Source organism: Alosa alosa, chromosome 14, assembly GCF_017589495.1.
Source record: "Alosa alosa isolate M-15738 ecotype Scorff River chromosome 14, AALO_Geno_1.1, whole genome shotgun sequence".
NCBI classification, from domain to species: Eukaryota; Metazoa; Chordata; class Actinopteri; order Clupeiformes; family Clupeidae; genus Alosa; species Alosa alosa.
In genome coordinates this window covers 21,075,736-21,093,225 of record NC_063202.1, presented here as the reverse complement: position 1 = coordinate 21,093,225, position 17,490 = coordinate 21,075,736, and the positions used below count along the sequence as shown (strand labels likewise).

Sequence of the window (17,490 nt, the reverse complement as noted above, 5' to 3'; positions counted from 1 at the left end):
CTCACATACATAGGCCTTCAGTATATCGAGATGTTAAGTCTAAAGAAACATTACAATTATTGATGAACTTTTTTTACTGAACCTTTGTGGTGCACAGTGGATGAAGTGCCATTGCCAAATAGAGTTATAGGGGACATATAGGCTACTTATATATGACCAAGGGACCAATCTACTTTTGGATGAGAGGAGTGTAAAAAGGAACAGAACAGGAAAGAATGTTTAGATAAATGTGAATTAAAGCAACACCATGGAAGAATTTATACTTATGCCCCATCAACATTCAGGTAACACTTTACGGTAGGGTACATGAATTATCAAGAATTCTGTGCCAACATGATCATCATGATTACATGAATTTAAGGTTAATTACTCATGAGCTCATCATGTCTGTGGCCCCTAAACTAAAGTGTTGAATAATAACATGTGTTTAGAGAACTGCAAAGTTGTGTTCAAATCAGAATTTGAGCAATGAGGACCACCTTTTTGGCAGAAAAAGAAATAATCATGATCATGCTTAATAAATCATAATTCATAATGATATGCCCACAATACCTAATGCTTTAGGTGATGTGCTGTTCATGTATGAGGTCACGAATGAAAGACTACAAACTCATGTGAATTCCTGATGATTCATGAGATATTACAGTAAGGAATGAAGTAATGCATAAATTATGAATTAATTAATGCATGAATACATGAATAAGTAATTGTACTATCAAAATGAGTTGGAAGCCTTTATTGTAAGGTAAAAGAACTTCCTTGTGCTGCTTTCATGTAATTGTGAAATTGCTGTGTTATTTCATGAGTCTCTTTTCATAGGTGCATGCTTGTCATGGATATCTGTCATTATCTCATTAGCAGCATGTCACTGCTGGGTAAGAAACCATTCAATATCTGAGTTCATGTATGGAGGGACCTTGTCATGGCCTGATTATATTTGATGGGTATTTGTTTTGATATAGGGGTGGTTGCCATGGCACAGGATTGCATGCCAGTGATATGTTTGAACTGTAACAGCAGCCACATTCAAAAGGACAGCTTAGATAGTAAGAGACCCATTTAGTTGTTATTTTTCCATTTATTTTATGAACAAAGTATCGCCAGAAATTACTTTGAATTTTTATGTATGGATAGAGTACAGTGTGTGTGCGTGTGTGTGTTTGTGTGCATGTGATTTTATTGATTTTTCAGAGGCTTGTCTTGGGGAGTGTAAGAGTACCAATACATGCATCAGCGGTAGGTGATCCTCAACTTTATTTTATCGATAGTTACTTTGTCAGTACTTTCTTTCTCAAAACTGACATGCTGTAGTGTTTCTCTTTCAGGATTAAGGCCTAATTCAACCTGCATAAAAGGTAAACCAATCTGTTTCAGTTATGCGTCTTCCTGCTTGATCAAATGTTCTAGAATCAACTTCATTTAATTGTAGGCTGTCAAATCAGTAGAAGCCCTTGTAGGATTATGAACACCATTTTTGTATCATGATATCACTCATGAACAAGCCATTCATCCATCACTAGTTTTAAATCCAGGCTCAAAACCCATCGCTTCTCCCTGGTTTTTCCCGCCCTTTTATTCATTGTTGATATTGTTAGATCTGTACTCATGTATTGTCCTTTTCTGTAACTTAGCTACAATGTGTGGACATAATATCTTTTATCTGCTTATTGCACTACGGCAATTTGGTCAGTGTAAACTGTATTTTAAATGTGCTTTACACAAAAGTTTTACTTACTTTATTTATGTACTAAAAAGAAGTTGAGAAGGAGACTGGGAGGGGCGGGTTGGGGCCATGTGACTCTGATGCAAATTACCAAACAAATGTTTACATCAACAACACATTAGCAACCATTCAGACCATGGGGTCAGATTGTGACTGTTTATATAACTCAATGCTTCCTGATAATAAATAAATGAATGCCTTCTGCATTTTGCATTGCATCCACCTATCAAATAGTCATTCAGCAATCCCAGAACCTTCATTAAATTAACTTGGTTTATTAGGAATTCATATGTAGTTTACAATCTTTTACTGAAGTTTTTTTTTTCCTACAAGGATATCAGAGCAATGAAGCACACAAGTGCGTACATGTCGTCTGACCACAGTACATTGTTCGCCTTTTTTGGAGAAATACATTTGTCTTATCTCAATCTTCATCAGATTTTCCACTGCAGTTGAAAGCCTCTTCAATGAAGATCAATGCGGGGGACCCTGTCAGTGTCAGCTGTGAGCACAACCTCACTCTAGACAACATCAAAGAATTTATTTGGCTTCAGGACAATAAAACTTTACCTTGCGAAAACACAACCCAGGTGAACCTAAAGGACAGTTTTCCTTGTAAAAAAGCAAGCCAGCTGACCCTTGACGACCAATTCAGTGATTTCAACATCACCTGCAAAATACACAGTCGATGTGGTAACTTCACCTCGGACACCCTGAATATCACTGTTACAGGTTAGCATTGTCACTTATTATTGCCACGAGTGGTTCAACTCTACATTCAAGTTAACAGTGTATCTTGTAGTATGTCTGTCCATGTTATACAAAAACATGTACAGTATGTGAAAACTATCATGTCTGTTATGTCTGCCTTTCTTGTTTCCCAATATGGATCGCTGGGAACTCCAGACAACAGCCTGTGGATCCTGTTTATTTGCGGAGGGGCTGCTGTTTTCCTTATTCTTATTTTCACTTTGGGCATGAAGCTTCTTCTCAAGAGGGATATTGGTAAAGATCAGATTCTTTTGTTTCAGACTAGGCGATCATAGTGATCTGTTGTGTAGTCTCTAAAATCTTCTGAAGTTTAGGTCAACAAGCAACTAGTCAGCTTTAATCTGTTACTTAAATAATATGACATGGTCTAGAGTGTATAAGCGCAAAGAAAATTACTTATCAAACTAAGTAGTTGATTGCTTTTATGCAGTAATTAACAAATATAGCAAGCAAGAAAGCCTAAAACATTGTTTGAGCATTTTGTTTTAATACAGTGAATGTCATTCGCTAAAAACCCAAGTTTCATCACAAATCCATCTCACAATGCAGTTCAATAACGGAGTCAAAAAGCATAAACACTTTCAGCTTGGTCACAGTAATGAATTAATACAACCATGTCTCCACGCCCCACCTTTTTTCCCCAATCAATCACATTTTTAGCCTGGCGTAGCCAGAGTCAAATTCTTATCAGAAATTGAGTCTGGTGGTAACATGCCATTTCAATTTGATTATGGGACGTGTTTCAACAGATAGCCTATACAGGGGAAAAATACCTCTGCATACAATTGGATAGACCTAACCAATCAGAGCAATGCAATATGTGAATCCATCAGGGAGAACAGCAAAAACACCCTTCTTCTGGACAAATGCCTTATGCTGTTTTTACTTTATCTTTTACAGTTATCGGTTGTCAATATCTTGTATAACAGATGGGATAGCAAAATCTAAACATCTTGCTTCTCCAGCAGCAACCTTTTTGTTGTAATCAAAATCAACAAAGTGCACTCAGGTGACGTGGATGACTACTGTACATCAATGTTGCTCATCTGTCCGTCCCAAATGATTTGATTGGCCTGAAAATGCCTTGAGAAGTCTGAATGCCATTTTGGCCCGGCATTTAGACTTCTCCATGGAGTGACTATAGACCAAATTTCCTGAACTCAAATTTGGTGGGCGAAATAAATTCGGGCTGGCTACCAAGCTATCACATTTCATGTCAGGAGTGAATATTTGTCATAATTTACATTTCTTTCTTCTTTCCAGCTCAGAGGCAGATCAGAAAGAGGCAAAACAATGTCACAAACCACGCTACTACTACAACTACTAGCACGTCTGAATGAAAGGTCTGCTTACCACGTGTAACACATATCAATATTTACCACCTGCTAAATACATGACCTTATCAATTAGCACTGTTTGTATCATCTCTGAACATGTAGACTGAGTCAGAAAGTCCTGTTTGTTTATCCTATACAGTACTCAGAAGATCAGACCTTATCCAACACAATATGCCACATTATCCTATACAGTACTCAGAAGATCAGACCTTATCCAACACAATATGCCACATTGCCGCACAGCTTCTTGTACAGGCCATGGTTCTTTCCAAACTGGACTATTGCAATGCATTGTAAGCTGGCCTGCCTGCTTGTGTGAGACCATTAGAGATCCTTCAGCCGTGGATGTGGCCATGGGAGAGCAGTGCTCAACTACTTCCCCTTTGGTTCCAAGTCCGAAGCCTTAACCAGTAGGCCACAGCTGCCCCCACAGTACTTCTAATCCTATCACAGGGCAATTGTGTTGGCATTATGGATGAGACAGTTTTGTGCAAAATTGCCCCACAATACCACATTGCATGCATCCTATAGCATTATTTCCTCTTTTATTTTTGTATGTTTTGAATATCCCCTTATTTTGTGCATTGTCCCTAATTTAGAATGAATCAGGAACTCTTCATAGAATGTCCTTTGACTTTCAGATGTTGAAGAGATATCACAGTTCAAACCCAAGCTCTTCCAGCAAAAACAAGTCAGTAGAGGCTGTGGGCGTTCATGTGCCTTGCTTTGTTATTTATGTTCATGTCTGAACACATTCATTACTGTTGAGACTGACAGTGTATTCCTCCTCATTATGTATTTGATCTCCCGTGTAAATATGTAATTTTGATATACCAGTATGCCTCACATATATTTGCCTTTATCTTCTTATCTTATATTCTCTTATTTTCTATCTTCTGTTCATCTTCAGTCTTGTTATTTAGGCTACTTAATGTTCTGTCATGTAATGTACAGTACCATTAATTGTTTGACAAAATTAACTAGAAATGCAATTCCAAGGAATTATTAGTGCATGCAAACAAAATAATATATTTTATTGCTATTAAAAATATCAGTTATAGTTACAGATAATGCTAGCACAAAGATAGTTGCTAGGGGGTTTCTAGGGTAGATTTGGTAAATAAAGCGGTTGCTATGCTAGTTGCTAGGGTAATAATGTTGGTTGCTATGGTGGTTGACATTATGGTAGTGGCTGATTGTTTTTACACATGAATCTCAATACAAATTGCACTGTGCCTATTTACAAGGGCATTGTTCCCATCTCTTTTGGGGCCTACCATGAAATGTTGGACCTCTATAGAAAGCTGAGAACCTGTAAAATACAGTGTAATGTACTAACACAGAGTTACAGCAAAGTCCTTTTAGGCAAGTCCCTCCACTCGGCGGCCATATTGCAACGCTTTTTGGGCACTCACCGGACATCCTCTTCGGCAGAAATGCGCGTAAGCAAGGCTTCACGACACCAATCTTGCTCCAGCTGCGAGTTCACAACACATGATTGGCACGATGTCTTCTCAACACACCATATGATTGGCTCAATGTATTCACATCACACCACATGATTGGCTCAATGTATTCACATGTCGACGTTTTGCCGAGGAAGGGGTGTGATACAGTATGTACGTTACAAACTAGCCCCATGCATTTCTATGGAGATTTTTTGAGTGCTGTGTCTCCTCATTAGAAAGTCTCTGGTTACAGAGGCTAGAATATAGTTTTTTCTTTCTGCCAGATTACAAGCATCTCTGAACTGACCACATTTCAGCCCTCTAGGTCACTTGATATCCCTTAGACAACTGAGCCCTAGCACCAGGTCTTGTGAAGTTGTGTGCAAAAGTAGATCAATACAGAATGAAAATATGAGTGCTTTAGACCATTATTTGCCAAGGTATTTACGTTTTGTAAAATGCCTATGGAAACTCCCCATAGGACTTGTTGTTATCCAAAATGCATACTGATACTCAAATGCTTACTGCACATGAACCCCTTTGTGTAGAAGCATAATCCTGGTCTCAAATGAAATGTAACACTTTGAGGGTTCTTGTGGACTATTTAGATGGTATGTCAGGTGTTCTGATATAGACTGGCTACACAAAATATGGAATAATTACAAAAAGTCTCTATTTTTGCATTTACTTTGTTGGTTCAGTGAGTGATCTGTACAACTAATATTGGATAATACAACATGAAGATTCAATTTCTATGGATTCTTGTGAATATATTTCAGTACCCAATATGTTGCATCTACTTATTGTGCTGCAGCTACACTGCAGCCAGAAGTCAGGGTAGCACCAAAAGCGGGGGAGGGGGGCATTTTGGATAAAATTTAATTGAGACATAATCAAATTAATCTGAGAATGTAAAGCACTATACAGATTGTACATGAACAAAATGGTCATGTTTGGATTCCCAAGAGCCAAAGCTTTGAAATGGTGTATAACATTACTATGCTACATAGCAATGTGGTGCATACAATTGATTTAGAAATTTGGCTGCCAGTGCATTAAGCAAATTTGATAAGACGTCTTAAAATAAGTCAAATTCTACTATAATATTATGTAAAAATGACGAAAAAACGCTAGGTTAGTCTCTTTATACAAAAAACAGTACCAACTACATTTTTGATCTTAATATAAGATTAATAAGACTTGGTTAGATACACAGTTTTTGCAGTGTGAAAAGTAAACCTTTTCTCTAAAAAAAAACTATACTATATGGGACAGTCTCACTCAAAGATTTTGAGAAGTAACGCTTAAATGCTCATGCAGGTCAGACCATGTAAATGCTCATCGCTGGCATGAAGTTTGAAACATGAAACATGAAACATGGCAAATCTGGGGACATGGAAAGATTTCACAGACTTTCAGAGCCCCACATTACAACAGGATGTCTCAGTTGACAGGCTTAAAAATGATTTTTCATACACAAATAGACTGGGCAAAATATGATATACTAAGGCATTCATGTACTGCATAACAATATAGAGACCTCTTTTTTATTGCATAATGTTTGTAGTACTGTTTTATTGCACTGTTTTATTGCATTGTTGCATAATTAAGAAAAGCAGAAGTACATTTGTCATGTAGCCCTTATTCTGGTCTAATCCACAAACAAACAGCACCACAACACACGCTCCATGACACTCCACGGTGCTGGTGCAGTGTAGTGCAACTTCACTTGTGTGCTTCTGCTCAGTAGCAGCTGGTGTAAGGATAATCCAGGTAAAGCCCCAGCATAGGCTACACAGAGAGAGGAAGACTATGGCTAATTCTGGACCCTTAATCCTGGCACGCTCCACCCCCGCCATCATGCCCATTCCATGACCGAGAGAAGGAACAACCAAACCTGATCACAACGTGGAGTACTCATTAGGCACAACCATACACACCTACAGATTCCCCCACACACTCACACACACATACACAACACTCTTGAGGTGTTCGTCATCGGTGCTGTAGTGCTGTTTAGCCTCATTCACTGGTAACCTCGCGAGCACACAGTCCCTCTCACCTGTGGGGTTTGCATGAGAATGTAGCTGCCCCGTTCTAGAATTCACGGCGGACCAGACAACACCATGGGAGAAGCTCCAAAGGTACGTTTACATATCCCTCTGGTTCATTCCTTGAGCTTGATGATACTGTGTTTTTCTTAAACATCCCAACTGTACAAGCCTATATTTTCAACCATCTGGCCTTCACTTGTGTATATGGTCATAACTCTGTTCTAGCACTGGTACTGCGGGTACTGAGTTCATTGACTTGACATTCACAGTGTTCTTGTAAAATCTGTATACCATATTATGAAATGTATATCAACTAAAAACTAGACAAACTGAAAATAGTGGTGACGAAGCACTGTGAATCCATCCAAGTCAGCCCTTTTCTCTAAACTGTGTGCAGTTTCTGTTACTTGTTGGACTCTGCAAAATGTGTGGATGTTACATTATATAAAGGAAAAGGGACCAGTTGAAGACAGAATGGCTTGTGCCTTGCCATTAATCTAATTACTGTAATCAGTTGTTACATGAATGAGGCATGAATAGGTGCCAGTGCTATTCCAAATGAAGGCCGGTTAAGCCTTATAAAGGACAGGCAGACTCAGTTACTCAACAACTCAGACAAAGAAGGTGAACATCCATGTCCACTGTTGGCAATGAAGGACCCGGAACAAGCCACAGAGCCCATTTTGAAGGAAATAGATACCTCTACTTGAACATATATGACTGGGTCACCGAGTTACTGAATGACAGAGAAAAACAGTCTGAAGCTTGACCTCTGTAAACACTGAAAGCTACTGTAAAATAGCTGCCATTTTGCCCTTTTCAGAAAGACTGTCCTGGTAGTCACTTGGAGATAAACAGACCTACAATTCTTGGCACGCAAGGGAAGGAACTTTTAAAGAAAGGAAGTTTTTAAAACATTCTTTTATCTTTTTTATGGGAGGCCTGTGTGTGTAGATAACTAGTTTCTCAACATCCTCAAACCGATTTTTTGATACATGATCAAGTCACACACGTGCATTCTAACTGCTTTGCCTGTTGATTGTGCAGTATTTTGCTCCAGACCCACTTTTATAACACCAGTGGCTGAATAAGTTGCTAAAGTAGATCAGTTAGCAACGATGACTAGCTGTTTATTGCCATTGCCAGTTGCAGTGTAGATTCTGTTAGGAAAAAGGCAAAAAGGCAAGTCTGTTTGTGGGCTAATTCACTCCCTGGTTTTCTCTCGTGCCCCTTTATCATGGAAAATGGATGTGCTCCTGCACAGATTACCAACCGATCCAAACGGCCAAATAAATCAAAATCGTTTATTTGGAGAAAGGATAGGATTTCATTTGTTATTTATCCAGACAAATCTCCCTTCATTCCAGGGCTTGCTCTCAGTTCTACAGAAACTGAAGGGGAGCACAGAGCAGGAGCTGAGGATAGTTCTTCTGGGTTTGGACAATGCTGGTAAAACCACCTTACTCAAGAGCCTCGCATCTGAGGACGTCAGTACCATTACACCCACACAGGTTAGTACCATTATACCCACACAGGTTAGTACCATTACACCCAAGCAGGGGGGGATAACTTGCGTCACAACCTTGGTAGGTCGCTCCGTCGTTCTTGGATTTGGTGTTTCTAGAAATTGTAGTTTGAACTCTCAATCGCAAACAAGGACGCAAAGTTTGGTCGTTTGCACTACTGCCCCTGGGCAGTCGCACTTGTGTCATTCTTTGGTAGTTCCAGTTGGTGTCCGGAGCGTCTAACCAAAAATCACAACCGCCTAACCAAAAATTCTTAAGTGTGACTCAATGATGTATCCATCCTGTAGCATCATTTTCATTAAGAGACTCCCCTACTGGGCTCATTCTTGTAATTTATGTTAATTCGAGTATTGACTTGCTTTTTGATAGGTTAGTATTATAATCTTTACAGACTCTTAAAATCAGCAGGTTAGTACCATTACACACACACAGGTTAGTACCATTACACACATGCAGGTTAGTACCATTACACACATGCAGGTTAGTACCATTACACCCACATAGGTTAGTACCATTACATCCATGCAGATAAGAGAGAGAGAACAATGCACATTGCACATTAGCGCTTATTTCAACCACACTTTCAGCCAACCTGAATGAACATGTAAGGAGTAGGGTTATCACCATGATTGTGAATGAAACTGTTGGCTTGATGGTCTTTTGGGCCCCCACCGTCGACTTCAAGGCAGCGCTGCAGCCGTCGACTTTAAGACACCTACAGTAATTTCCTGTGTATTAGCTGCATTGTGTATAAGCCGCAGGACAGTGTTTTATGCCTGTTAAAAAAACAAACAAAACCATATTAATACCATATTAACTGCCCCCATGTATTAACCTCATGGCTGAATAAATTTAGCAAAATCAATGTATTAACTGCGGCTAATAGTTGGTAAATTACGGTAACCCTAACCCTAACGTTAACCCTAACCCTAACCCTCGCCTAACTCTAGTGCCTTCCAGGCAGCACTCCCTTGAAGTCGACGGCAGGGGCCCAAAAGGACATAATATGTCAAACTGTTGAGGTTCATCTGAGGTCATCACTGAATCATGCAGAGTAGGCCTACCAATATAAACATTTCATGTTTTTTCTATGATTAATCCTTCTATAAGCAAACACCAACTTTATATGTTAGCGGCACAAAATGACATTTGGACCAGAATTGTTGTAATAGGTATGGATACGCTGAAGGTGTGGAGGCTAGAATGGCATTTATTTTGAGCATGTGGGTAAACTAGTAAAGCATGTATAGAAGGCCTTAGTTAACCTTAGTTACTTACTAGTTGCTTTTACTGATTGCATGGGACTAAGAGCTGTGAATTTCATTGCCTGCCGGGCTCTGAGTAGATGTGTTTTAAAGCTGTACACTACATGACATCTGTGCACCCTGCCTATGTGCTTAGTAAGCAGCCACATGCCCATATGCATCATTACCATGACGAGCATGACAGGAAGCAGAAGCTCACCCAAAGTCTCATGCTTTGCCTCATCGCACTGATGCAAGATCCTCTCAACATAGACTTACACATATGATTTATCTGTTACCACCATTGACTTGTAACATTGTAAAAGGAGGAAGCAGTATTGGCTCAGATGGGGTGTGAATTATAATCCAAGGGTCTTTTGGAGATTAAATATTTATCAAGTCAGGGAAGTACATTGACAAGCAGATTACAGATTCTTAAAATAGACCAGCACATCATGGTCTACCAGTGATCTGAACAAAATTAATTAATGATACTATCTAGCTATCTAAGTGTGTGTGTGTGTGTGTGTGTGTGTGTGTGTGTGTGTGTGTGTGTGTGTGCATTGTTTTACATGCATAAATAATTAGTCCTTGATCATTTTGTTGGCTCAGATTCAGATCAACAAAATCCACCAACTTGATGCTATTATTCTCACATATAGTTTTTGATCACATCAAACTTCTGTGAGATGCATATGAGAACAGTCCTACAATAATACTCTGTTCATAAATTCTCTTTTTCCCTGTCAAAATGTATGTTTGTTATTAGCGCATTAAAATCAAAGTGGGATATGCTGTGGCCTATGTATTATCCTCAGGGTTTCAACATAAAGAGTGTGGCCTCTCATGGAATGAAACTGAATGTCTGGGACATCGGAGGGCAAAGAAAAATCAGGACCTTCTGGAAAAAATACCTAGAGAACACAGATTTACTGGTTAGAAGCTTGTCTTAATCTTGATTTGTCTTTTCCTGGATGTCAACTTGTATATCTTGACTTTGTATGCAGCTCTCTACAAGAGTTTTGCTATATACAGTATATATATATATATATATATATATATATATATATATATATATATATATATATATATATAAACAATTGCATAAACATGTTTACTTGATGCTGTGTCTCTCAGTTAATGCATGAGAAATATGACATGGATTATCTTAAAATTTATTTTGTTTTCTTTAGATCTACGTCATAGATAGTGCTGACAAAAAGCGATTTGAGGAGACAGGACTGGTAAGACTGTAAACAAGATGTTTTCATTTGGCAAATGTGTCAGGCTGCTTTTGTCGGTATTTGTTTAGGACAGCACACCTAGACATTAACTGTGTTGGCTGTGTGCTTTTCATTTGCATGATTGTACACATGAGAAAACAACAGCCAGGGTAACAGAAGGTGAATTGTCACACCCATTTTTATTTGATTTTGTATGGGTGTTTTATGGGTCTTTTAATGATGTTTTCTCTCTCTCTTTCTCTCGCTTTGTGTGTGTGTGTGTGTGTGTGTGTGTGCGCACACACACTTAATTCTCTATTTGCATTTACAGGAGCTAGCTGAGCTGATCGATGAGGAGAACCTGAAGGGAGTTCCAGTACTTATCTTTGCCAACAAGCAGGACCTGGCCACTGCGTCCCCTGCCAGTGAGATAGCTGAGGGGCTAAACCTGCACACGTACCGGGACCGGGTCTGGCAGATCCAGGCCTGCTCGGCGGTGTCTGGAGAAGGAGTGCAGGTACACATCACAAATCACAAATTATTAGACACATGGAATATAGAAGTGAATACACCACCTCCCAGTGCACATGGACACATACATTATAGTCGGTATAACTATAATCACTAAATGTGGAATGTTTCTTTGACACAAAAAAGTTGCTGGAGAATGATAAATTCCACAAGTGCTACGGACCGAGGCATGTGACAGATGTAGAACTAGTCCAGGGCAGCTGAGGATGTTTGTGTTACTGCGTTTTGTGACCTAAGAGGGATCAGAAACTAAACCCGTTAGGTCACTTCTCCACCTCTCGGACTGAATGAATACACTGATCTAGGACTGCTAAGATAGCAGCTAACCGCTCAGTTCTGGCCCCACTCTTAGGACCAGATTGCAGTAGCCTGAAAAGTTGTAGGTTCTATTTCCGGCTTCCACTGTTGTGCCCTTGAGCAAGGCACTTATCCCCGAGTTGCTCTGGGGAGAATAGTGCTTGTAATATAGTAGACATGTAAGTCGCTTGGGGATAAAAATGTCTGCTAAATGATTAAATGTAAAGTGCCATGAGGTATGTGTGTGCTATCTGGATGCTGTGGACAAACCTTAAATGTCTTCTTGTTGTTGATGTTATACAGGGCATAATGAACAGAGATGATAAAGACAATGGTGAACTTCCACCTGATACATGCAGAAATATGTCAGATCTCAAACTATTTGGTTCTCATGTGTGATTGCTTGAGAAGGCAGTTTGTTAATTTGAAAGAAAATACAGAGCTACACTCTTAAAACAAATGTGTTGTCCCTATCTGGACACAGAGATGTGTTAACAAACAATGTGAGTTGTGTTATTTACAACACATATTGTGTAACAAATAAAAAAAGGAAACAACACAAACTGTGTTGTCCCTATCTGGACACAGAGATGTGTTAAAAAAAGACAAGTTGTGTTGTTTTCAACACATTCATTTTGAAGAGTGTACATCTTATGGTCATACTGAGAGGTTGTTTGGGGTGGAATTGTTTGGTTTAATGTCAGCTTGCTGTTCCCTTCCTTCTCCTCCACAGGATGGCATGAATTGGATCTGTAATAACCTTGTCAATCGGAAAAAATGAGCCTGCTGAGTTGTTTAACGAGTTCTGGAGAAGAGAAGTTCAAACCCTCTAATGCCCAGTCCTTAACATGTGGTTATCCTCCCTTGATTTGCATATAACATGAGCTATTTACATTTTGCACCATGTATTTGTGTATGCGGGTTTTTTTTGTATGTGTCATCTTAGAACAACTTTCAACACCCAATGAGATGGTGGTTGTGAATCTTAAAGGGAGCTTTGTAACTGATTGAAGGGAAAAGGAAAATGTTTGTAAATGTAAATGTATTTGAAACAAACATACAATCCTCTTTCCCTTGACTGAGAATGGTTCCTGCCAGTGTCTAACGTTAACCCAGGGCAGAGGAGGACGAAAAGCAGAAAGGATCTCCGTTAGACCTTTCATATGTCTTTGTCATTACTGTCTTCACATAGAGGTAGATGCAGTAGGCTACTGTAATAATGTACAGCAAGTGACTGGTCTTCTGTGGTGTATTAAACTTTTGACATTATAAAAACTTGTAGTCATTGATTTCTTGTCTGTAGAAATTGCTTGCTGCAAGGGAGTCCAATTACAGACGGGAGCTAATAAAGGAAGAGGTCAACCCAGGATCCAGATGAATCTAGAGTTGATCCTGATCGCCTGTGATACGATTCTGGATAGTTTAAATAAAACCATAACGTAGACTGTTTAAGTAACACTAAACTAGTCAATGAACACACAAGTAATGTTGTAGGATTTCAGAGAGTTTTTGCTTCTCTAACTTTAACTCCATTTGTCTCAAGCTTGTCATACCCCATGCTCCTTTAGATAAGAGGCAATAGCACAGGCCCTCTTGTGTATAAATCCAGCATGCACTCCTCTCTTCCCCATCAAAAACACCAGAATCTTGTGCGTCTTCACCACTGTGATGGCCTTCCCATCAACGCCTTTCGTTCGGAGGTCCATGAAGCGAAGTTCCATATCGCCGCTGATCATGCCGTCTCGGATGACCAGGACCTTCCGTCCTCCGATGGTAGTTCCCATCTCCAGCAGATTCCCTCGATCTCTTCCCATCAGGGCCTCCAGCTCTGGGGGGGAGATAGCTGCCATGAAGCCTCCAGGCTTGGAGGCCAACACTGCTTTGTTGTAAAAACCAACCAAAGCTGCATCCTCTGTCAGCTTGTCCTTAAGGATGGCTTTGATATAATCTGCCCAGTCTGACATCCCACTGAATTAAAAAACAAAAAACAATTATTTCATTAGTTAAATTAGGAAATAAAACAGAATAGCATGATTTATGAACCAGTCTTCTTGGCAGTTAGATTAGGTTGATGGTTCTGAACTGACACTTTTTTCTAAAGTGATGTACAATAATCACTAAACATCATTACAATTTACAATAATCATAATACCAGTAACCATAAACAAATGCAAACCATGACTCTGTAAGGAGACTTAAAATGTTTTAAACTTAAAAAAAAAAAAAAATCCCCAAACTATCGCTAGAACAAAGAGAATTAGGTACAATTTAAAGATTGACATGAAAACTATGACAACATACAGCAATATTGCAGTTGACATGAGACAGATCTATTCTTTTGCTCTTGGATCAGGCAGTTTCCACCAAAGATTCTAGAACAGAGGTTTCCACATGACCTATGATGAAACAACACTCACATTCTTATCTTTGTTTCAATTGTTCAGATCTAATTCCACAACTGTAAACATTCCCTATTACCAAGGCAACAAACACTTCAGTTGTTGATGTAACAAAAGGTTGTTTGCATACCTCCAGTATTCCAAATTACATCATCTTCTTTGTTTCCCCACTCAGATCCAGCAGATGGCAGGAGAGTCTCTAAAGCTACCTCATCGTGCCCTCATAGATTACAATCATGTAATCGCTCATAGAACCCACCTGTATTATATTCCCTGCCAATAGGCTCTTTAGAAAAAAAAGAAAAGTGTTGCGTTGTGTTTTAGTTCTAATGTCTGTATTGAAGGAATCATGTACAATGGTATGGGCCTGTCTCCATTGTACTGTATACTACACACAGAAGTAACATATGATTACATAAGAATACAGTGAGAATACCCCAGAATTCTACAAAAGAAAGAAAATAAAATATTATTTTGATGTATGATATGTTGTGTGTGGAAGAATAGAGACAAAAGAGGAAGAACATTTTTTTATATTATTTACAGTCTATGGTTCAAGTAGTGCTGGTTATATTAGTGTTTATTGGGTGTATTCTCTGCTCCTAAACCATGACCAAATAGAACCTGACACTAGCCTAGAAATCTAGACACGCCCCTAGCGGCTGCCAGGGCTAGTCTAGCAACTCTCCGTTGGCTTGTGAGCTCCAGAAATCGAAACTTAATCAGGCCAATGAAATCGTGTATAGAGTCGTTAGGTGGGCTTAACATAATGATTGATGGCAGAGTTGCAACGGTTTGGCTTGAATTCCCTGCTACTTGAAAACAAATAAGATGGATGTTGCTGCTGGCGAACAGTGTGACACGAGTTAAGCTTTTATTAAGTTGGCAAACGTTTGAACTAGCCAACTAGCTCCGCTGGTGGGAAACGCATGGGACTCATAGCGCTGCCGCTGTCCTATTGTGTGCAGAGGGAATTTGAAAGACAACTTATAATCCCGCCCCTCGGACTGAGCACTGCGAACGGTGAGTGCCCAGACCCTACATTTTAATGTGGGTCTGGCTCGTCAGGCTAACCTGACACTGCTTTCCTCCTTAAAGATAAAGATGGTTTTATTCACAAGCAGTGGATCACCTGCAATAAAACTGTGAAAATTAGTTTCACATTCATATTCCAGCATTGATATTCCATTCTAAAAGAACACTGGATTGAGCATCTTAGTCCATAGCTGACTCCACAGTCGCAGCCATGGTCATGAGACGATAGAGGGATAGTTTTGTTAACAATCCTCCTGCTCGTGCTCAGTGATGTGGAGTTTTTACAGTACTGGCAACATACTGGGTTGTGAAGAGCCTAAACAATAATATGCTATACAATAACATGCAAATTTTAAAACAAACATAATATAAAACATAATGACACAGACAAAAGACGAAATGTAGCCTATACCATACTGCAGTCGATTCATCATATGGAAACCCACGATCTAAGACCCACTCAAGCCTGAAAATCCATTGATAATTATAGCATACATAGTAGGCCTACACTCTGTGATTAGTCTACACCTATTGTTTTGTACTCTTTTTATTCTCCTCCTCCTATCACCACTAACCACCCAAGTGATGCTGCTCCTGTGCATGCTTCTAGAGAAGGTTGTCATGGAAACCTGTCCCTGTTTAAGACAGTACTCCATCCCTCTCTCCCCTCCCTTCCCCTCTCCCCTCCCCTCCTCTCCCGTCTTCTCCTCTCATACCTAGTCCGTTATTCCACTGCATTCTCTCTGTCACAAAGAAGACGCTGAAGACTCTTTTCAAAAGGCTCAGGGACAGACTCCACTGTGAGACAAGCGTGAGACGATCGAAGGTCAGCTGGGTTTTTTTCTTGCTTCATATGTTGTTGTTGTTGTTGTTGTTGGCATGGCAACTCTAGCTTTTCTGCTTCCTCATTGCTGCTTGCAACTATATTTGTTGTTGTTGTTGTTGTTGTTGTTGTTGTTGTTAAACGGTCCTGATGAAACTTTAGCTGTCAGTGCTTCCATTTATAAGAGAACAAAGTTGTTAACATTTGTGTTTTTAAATCAAGTGCTGGGTTTCTTCTTCTGTCAGCATTTCTGGGGTTGGCTGCACCTTTAAGCAAACATGACATACTGTATAAGCACCTGTTGCAGATAGTGGCTGAAATGTCACTTTGACAAGCTTCGTAAAATTCATATTTTAATCTTTATAGCAAAGGCCTTAATGGGCAAACTTCCCTGTTATATTTGCAGTCTTCTGTTTTTCGCCCTACTACATATAGCACCCGTTCTTCAAACAAGCTCCTCCTACAGTCTTCAATATCACAAATAAAACTGGGGAAATCTGCCTTTTCATCCTTATCCACATGCCTGGAATGAGCTTCAACACACGCTCAACTTGGACTCCTTTCTTTAAGTGTTTTTAAAAATTCTTTAAAGTTAGCTTACAGTGACCAGTGTCACTGCTCATAGAGTTCTATTTTATTTTAATTTAGTCTTTTAGTTCTCCTTAGCCTTTGTCTCTATGTCTTCTGTGTTAGTGTTAATGTTAGTTATTGGTGTCTTTGGACTGTGTCCAAGTCCCATGTTGTCCATTTACTGTCTTTCTAAATTAAATCATTGCTGCCGTCTCGACCAGGACTCCCTGGCAGAAGAGACATTGTGTCTCAATGGGACCTTCCTGGCAAAATAAAGGTTAAATAATAAAAAAAATTATGAGTAAGACAGTATTTGGTAGTATGTGAGTAGCAATTTGGTCTGAAAAACACAAGTACACTATGATGTTTGTGTTTTTGTCCTACTTCAGGTAAACATTAATAACCTCTGAAGAGTCTGAAGAAGTAACAGGCAAGAGAGAAGATCCGCAGAAGGTCCACACCCATGACGGTTGTCCCATATCTCCACTCCAGCAGGGCACCTGTCACCG

General features: G+C 39.5%; 3 protein-coding genes across 3 annotated transcripts; 2 read left to right on the top strand and 1 right to left on the bottom strand.

Moving 5' to 3' along the window:
• The first annotated feature begins 877 nt into the window (after nt 1-877).
• On the top strand, nt 878-4,664 carry LOC125307401. The gene is made up of 7 exons (XM_048263366.1): nt 878-1,046; nt 1,192-1,236; nt 1,326-1,355; nt 2,162-2,455; nt 2,630-2,728; nt 3,758-3,837; nt 3,971-4,664. The coding sequence occupies exons 1-6, from the start codon at nt 941-943 to the stop codon at nt 3,832-3,834; spliced, it is 651 nt and encodes a 216-aa protein (XP_048119323.1). The 5' UTR covers nt 878-940; the 3' UTR covers nt 3,835-3,837; nt 3,971-4,664.
• A 2,493-nt stretch (nt 4,665-7,157) lies between these two features.
• Nucleotides 7,158-13,429, top strand: LOC125307402 (ADP-ribosylation factor-like protein 3). Its single transcript, XM_048263367.1, has 6 exons — nt 7,158-7,423; nt 8,701-8,844; nt 10,922-11,038; nt 11,297-11,347; nt 11,658-11,843; nt 12,888-13,429. Exons 1-6 carry the CDS (start codon nt 7,406-7,408, stop codon nt 12,933-12,935), a joined length of 564 nt encoding a protein of 187 aa, XP_048119324.1. The 5' UTR covers nt 7,158-7,405; the 3' UTR covers nt 12,936-13,429.
• Nucleotides 13,430-13,650: 221 nt separating this feature from the next.
• Nucleotides 13,651-14,587, bottom strand: LOC125307398 (profilin-3-like). The gene is made up of 2 exons (XM_048263360.1): nt 14,456-14,587; nt 13,651-14,122 (listed from the first exon to the last, which is right to left on the bottom strand). The coding sequence occupies exons 1-2, from the start codon at nt 14,473-14,475 to the stop codon at nt 13,702-13,704; spliced, it is 441 nt and encodes a 146-aa protein (XP_048119317.1). The 5' UTR covers nt 14,476-14,587; the 3' UTR covers nt 13,651-13,701.
• Between the last annotated feature and the right edge of the window lie 2,903 nt (nt 14,588-17,490).

Coding starts and splice junctions, on each gene's coding strand:
- LOC125307401 (XM_048263366.1), top strand. CDS start 941: ATGGGTATTTGTTTTGATATAGGGGTGGTTGCCATGGCACAGGATTGC. Junction 1,237..1,325: donor TACCAATACATGCATCAGCG/GTAGGTGATCCT, acceptor TTTCTCTTTCAG/GATTAAGGCCTAATTCAACC. Junction 2,729..3,757: donor TCTTCTCAAGAGGGATATTG/GTAAAGATCAGA, acceptor TCTTCTTTCCAG/CTCAGAGGCAGATCAGAAAG.
- LOC125307402 (XM_048263367.1), top strand. Junction 8,845..10,921: donor GTACCATTACACCCACACAG/GTTAGTACCATT, acceptor TATTATCCTCAG/GGTTTCAACATAAAGAGTGT. Junction 11,844..12,887: donor TGTCTGGAGAAGGAGTGCAG/GTACACATCACA, acceptor TCTCCTCCACAG/GATGGCATGAATTGGATCTG.
- LOC125307398 (XM_048263360.1), bottom strand. CDS start 14,475: ATGTCAACTGCAATATTGCT. Junction 14,123..14,455: donor ATGTCAACTGCAATATTGCT/GTATGTTGTCAT, acceptor TTTTTAATTCAG/TGGGATGTCAGACTGGGCAG.